At 41.3% G+C, this 6108-nt stretch overlaps 1 protein-coding gene across 1 annotated transcript; it reads left to right on the top strand.

Moving 5' to 3' along the window:
* The first annotated feature begins 1197 nt into the window (after nt 1-1197).
* Nucleotides 1198-5625, top strand: LOC111329895 (uncharacterized). The gene is made up of 2 exons (XM_088747041.1): nt 1198-3381; nt 4276-5625. The coding sequence occupies exon 1, from the start codon at nt 2060-2062 to the stop codon at nt 2843-2845; it is 786 nt and encodes a 261-aa protein (XP_088603167.1). The 5' UTR covers nt 1198-2059; the 3' UTR covers nt 2846-3381; nt 4276-5625.
* Nucleotides 5626-6108: the final 483 nt, after the last annotated feature.

Genomic DNA, 6108 nt, shown 5'->3' with positions numbered 1-6108 from the left:
CGGCAGGAAATGCGCCCGCGGTCATGCTTCTATTCATAAAGATGGTTAGCGGTTTCGCTAGAACACCACATCCATCTTTGAGAAGGCGCGGAGGAGTGTTTTCAATGCCAGTCGATTTGTTGGTTTTTATACTCTTAAACACGAAGGCGCGCTATAAAAGGAGCCTTAGGTCCCACTGGACCATTTGTCAATCAACCGTCGTGTGATGTTGAACTCTTAGAGTCAAGTCAGCTTGAGCTACAGCTACTCTAAAGCAGTGAACAGCAGGCGCATTCCTCAAAATTGTTCTATGTCTTCATCACAATACAAGAATTTTTGAGATTTGTATTTTCTTTCTTCAATGGAAACTGTCTTTATTTGTGGCGGTAAATTTGAGGTCGAAGTAGGTGGTTCGCACGTTACCTCATACCACCATGCTGGTGGAAGTAAACAATAGATATCTCATTAGCTCCTTTTGTTCGTCTACCAGCATTTAAATTTGACCCGCACACGTCAACGTTGAGTGACAAATGAGCCTAGGTCTTCGGTTCTGTCCTGGTGTACCGGTTCACAAGGGAATTACTATTGTTCTTTCTTTGTTTAGGAGTTATCGGTTAGCTATTGTGTATTGTTTGGTCTTTTGTATTGGCTCTTGTGAACCGGTACACGAGGACAGAACCAGGTCTTCCCAGGGAAGACTTCCTTATATAGCGCGCCTTCGTGTTTAAGTTCTTTAGAGACAAAGTCAGGCTTAATCTCTGAGAATCTGAAGTGATCATCAGTTAGTACCTTAGGAGATCCGTGGTGGACTAGGATTGATGATAAGCTCTGTCTGATCTTTAGAATCGCTGTACTGAAATAATGTGCGAAGCCTTTAGATATTTCCTCGGGTTCGAAGACAAGACCCTGGTCTGTTTCAATGCATCCGATGCTAGAACTTTTCTTGTTGGACGATATTACGTTTTTAAGAGTTTTCCACAGTTTACTCGAGTCCTTTTTGTTTTCATTAATTAGGTTGGAATACATAGACAGGTAAAAAAACGAACGATATAATATCCCGACGTTTCGGCGACTTCATGACGCCATTATCAAGGGTACAAATGAAAATAAAATTAACAAATGCGAGTTCAAGAGTTACAACTAATTTGCATAGGGTAGGTCGCTACACAAATACTTTAGCATGGATAGAATCCGTTTGCACGTTCAAACTCGGTGTTAATTGTTTGGTGTAAAGCATCTCGTTGACGAGACAATCGAATTTGTTCATGCATTTCTTGAGAACTTTGAAACAGCTAAGAAGGTCCTCAGGGACAGCACAGAATTTATTCTCACGTTTGGACTACCCTCGCCACCTTATCAACTCCGCCATTAACACCTTTATCAACTCGAGAATTGCTGACCAGCAGCCATTGCAGGCGTTGGGACGATTGGCGAAAAATGATGTAACCCGAGTAGTCATACCCTTCAAGGACCAAGACTCCGCTAACATTGTTAAGACACAGTTGAAAGACCTTAGCATTAAGCTCCAAACCACAATCCAGCCCGTATTTGTCAGTCGGAAAATTGGCCAAGACCTTAAAGAATGTGAAACCAAACCACAGCTGGTTAATCAACAGCGCGTAGTGTACCAATTTAAATGTAACCTGTGCGATACAGGGAGCTATGTTGGTTACACACGTGGGAATTTATATGCCCGCGTGGATAGCCATAAGAGCACGTCATCTTCAGTACGCAAGCACTACCACAACGACCACGCAGGTGCTGTCCCTGAGAACCTTCATAGCTGTTTCAAAGTTCTCAAGAAGTGCATGAACAAGTTCGATTGTCTTGTCAACGAGATGCTTTACATCAAACAATTAACACCGAGTTTGAACGTGCAAACGGATTCTATCCGTGCTTAAGTATTTGTGTAGCTACCTTCCCTATGCAAATTAGTTGTAACTCTTGAACTCGCATTTGTTAATTCTTCTACGTCACCACATTTAAGGATCATGTGAGATTGCAACGCGCATGCGCAAGATCAGTGCACGTTTGCTTGTCAGCAAGATTGGTCACGAACGATCGAATCAGGCGTGAAAAAATGTCAAATATTGAACACACTGAGGATTCCGCCTCGAAAAGTTCTTCTAAAAAGAAGGCAAAGAAGCTCCCTCAAGGCGGGAACGAGGTTCCCAGGTCAGAGGGCACTAGTGGTGTAGAAAACACTACTTCAAACGGTTTGTCGGGAAACGCGCCCGAAAATGACACAACACAACAGAGTGAGCTGTCAACATTTGGCAGTATGCTAACGAATTCTATGCTTACTCTCCAAACAACTTTGACTCGGCAGTTTGAAAAACTGCAAAATACTATTGAAAGATCTTGGTCCACAGAGGAAAATAATCTGTTGGAGAGCTCCGAAGGAGAGTACAGGAGTGAGAGTGACAATGAAAATGGCGCCAAAACCAACGATCGCGCTCTGTGCGACAAACCTCGGTCAAAACGCCAAAGAGATGCCTCCCCATCACAAATATCTGTCTTGTCAGAAGATGTGACAGAAACCGCTGCAAAACGGTCGAAAAGCTTAGATAAAAAATGTGATGTACTCGACGCAATTGCTCAACGCCTCACAAAGACAGAACCGACAGACGTTGCTGTCAACGAACAACTTGCTACACTCGTGAACGGACTCATGTTCAAATTGAAAAAACCTGAAGAATCAAAGCTCAAAGAAGAAGGGGAAAAAATCCTCCGACCACAAAACTGCGAAAGTTTGGTCGTCACAAAAGTGGACGAGCTTATTTGGAACAGGCTGAGGCCGAACACGAGGTCCTTTGACTCGAGGGTACAAACAGCCCAAGGCATGTTGATGAAAGGTGTCATTTAGGTCACCAAAATGCTCAATGAAATGCTGGACCTGAAGTCCAAAGCAAATGACGAGTCAGTGAATGACAGTACAGATTATGAGAGCAAACTTAACCAGCTGATCGACAAAGGAATGTCAGCTATAGAAATGCTTAGCTACGCAAATTTCGAGATCAACATGAGACGACGAGAGTGCATAAAACCCGACCTCAATGAAGACTACCAAACCTCGCTATTCTCCTCGTCAGTCCCTGTGAACAACTTCCTATTCGGGGGAGATACCTCCAAAAGGTTGGAAGACATTGACAAGACCAACCGCGCTGTAAAGAAAGCCATGGTGAAACCCCATGGTCAATCGAGCAGGAAGAGATTTCCTAGTAAACAATATGGCCGCTCGCGAGGATACCGCGGCAACGATTATAAATATTCCAGGAGTTCGCACAGCGCAAACGTATCCAGTTCACGAAAGCCTTTTTTAGGCAAACGATTGTACACCCAACAGGAGAAAAAAGGGAGATACGAAAACCAGAAGCAGTAAGCTCTGTTACACCGGAAACAGTGAGTGAATCTCCTACCTGCATTCATTTTAAGAAGGAAACAATTAACCTGGTGCCTATTGACGAATTCAGAGCTGGCAGACTTAATGATTTTCTCCCAGAGTGGAAAAAACTAACTTCAGATAAGACTATTTTGGACACAGTCGCCCACAGTCATCTCGACTTGATCAGTAGCGAATTGAATTGTCAACAGGGCACGAGGTTAACTTGTCATGTTAATTCTATCGAGAAAGTAGCAATTGATAAGGAGATTACGAAACTCCTTGCTAAGGGAATTATTGAAGAATGTTTGCCTTGTATTGGACAATTTGTGTCCCCAATCTTTGCCAGGCCTAAGAAAGATGGCACCTTCAGACTGATCTTAAATTTAAAAGAGTTTAATGAGAATATTGAGTACCATCATTTTAAGATGGAAAGCATTCATACAGTCACTACCTTAATAAGGCCTAACTGTTACATGGCATCAATAGACTTTAAGGATGCTTATTACTCAGTGCCAGTGGCAGTGGAGCACAGAAAATTTTTGAGATTTCATTGGAATAATCAATTATTTCAATACACTTGCTTCCCTAATGGGCTGGCCTGCTGCCCAAGAAAATTCACTAAATTGGATTACAACAGCTCATTTACCAGGGAAAGACAACACTGTTGCTGACCGTGAATCCCGTCTGTTTAATGACAGGACAGAGTGGCAATTGAACACTGCAATATTTTCTAAAATAAATAATCTTTGGGGCCCATTAGAACTTGATTTATTTGCATCTAGATTGAATAGGCAATTAGATAAATATGTGGCTTGGCGACCAGACCCTGAAGCAACCTATATAGATGCTTTCTCACTGTCGTGGACTGATAAAAGCATTTATGTTTTTCCCCCATTCTCTCTTATAAATAGATGCCTTCAGAAGATCTCAAAAGACAAAGCGAAAGCAGTGATAGTTGTCCCAATCTGGCCAACTCAGACGTTTTTTGCAGTAATCTTGACTATGCTCATAGACAATCCTCGACTACTTCCAAAGAAGGACAACCTCCTGACTTTACCTCATTCATCAGCACTGCATCCTCTGAGAGACAAGGTCCAGTTGATGGCCTGTCATGTATCAGGGAAGCAATGGCAGCAAAAGGAATTCCTGATGAAGCAAAACCCATCATTCTCAAATCCTGGCGAGACGGAACACAAAAGCAATACAACGTCTATCTTAAATAGTGGATACAATTTTGTGGTGAAAGGAAGATCAGTAAAACTGAAGTCACTGTGAACAGTGCCTTGATGTTTTTGACAAATCTTTACGTATCGGGACTGAAGTATAGTGCTATTAATACTGCACGCTGCGCGTTATCCAGCCTGAACTTTGACAGTAGAATCACAATTGGCAATCACCCCATTATAGTAAGATTTATGAAAGGTGTATATGAGTCAAGACCGATACAAAGTAAATACTCTTCAGTGTGGGATGTAAAGAAAGTGTTGAACATGTTTCGAGAATGGAAAACTAACAAGGAACTGTCTTTAAAAGACTTAACTCTAAAAACTGTTATGTTAATTTCACTAGTTAGTGCTCAACGAGTTCAATCGATACACATGTTGGACACCGCTAATATGATAGAATTGGAGGATACTATAACTTTCCAGATGGGTCTCTTGAAGCAGAGCAGGCCTACAGCTAAGTCAATGTTCCTTGAATTCCATAAGTATCCAGAGGACGAAAACCTTTGTGTGGTGAGAACTTTGACATGCTATCTTAGAAGAACCTCATGTTTGCGTGGTCAAGACACCAAGGTATTTATCACTTACTCAAAGCCACACCATGCAGCTAGTAAGGACACAATACGACGTTGGATAAAAACATGTCTAACAAAAGCCAAAATTGATACAGCTGTTTTCACGGCCCACAGTACACGGGCAGCATCAACATCTGCGGCACAAAAAGGGGGTTTGCCACTTCAACTAATATTGGAAAAGGCTGGATGGTCTAATGAGACCACATTTGCTAGATATTATAATGTTCCTGTTGAAGGCACCAAAGCATTGCAATTTACCAAGGCAGTTTTCTCATGAGTAGATACCATACTATTCATATAGTGTTTTTTTTTGAACTGTTGTTAATTTTTTGAAAAGACATTTTTATTCATGTCATTACCTTAACAACATACCTTTAAAAAGTAAGCTATGTTTTCATGTAGCTTATGTTACTTGAGTTACCATTGCTCAATATATATTAAAGTTGTTTTTGCTACTTTGGAACATGCTAGTGTGATTAAGGTTTTTCCACACATTCACTTGTAACCCATTTTAGAGGTTATTTCAAAGTGTTAGATTGTAGTCATCTTGGCTACGAAGTCTCACATGATCCTTAAATGTGGTGACGTAGAAGAATTTGAAAATTAAACGAAACTTACCTGGAAGTTGAAGTTTGATTGAGATTCTTCTAGTCACCATAACATTTAGGGATCAGGTGCCCGCCCTTGCACGGTGGCGCTACCCTGCCCTGTGAGGACTGTAGTGTGCTTGCACCTTCCTAGGTCACACAATATTTTAATATTGTCACATGATTGTGGTCTGTTATTAATCAAGAAGACTACAATCTACTTTTAAGACTGATCTTGCGCATGCGCGTTGCAATCTCACCTGATCCCTAAATGTTATGGTGACTAGAAGAATCTCAATCAAACTTCAACTTCCAGGTAAGTTTCGTTTAATTTTCAAATTTTATTTTCATTTGTACCC

The sequence above is a fragment of the Stylophora pistillata genome, chromosome 2 (genome assembly GCF_964205215.1).
Source record: "Stylophora pistillata chromosome 2, jaStyPist1.2, whole genome shotgun sequence".
NCBI lineage: Eukaryota > Metazoa > Cnidaria > Anthozoa > Scleractinia > Pocilloporidae > Stylophora > Stylophora pistillata.
Note: the sequence above shows the minus strand (reverse complement) of the source record. Positions and strands in the feature narration are given on the sequence as shown.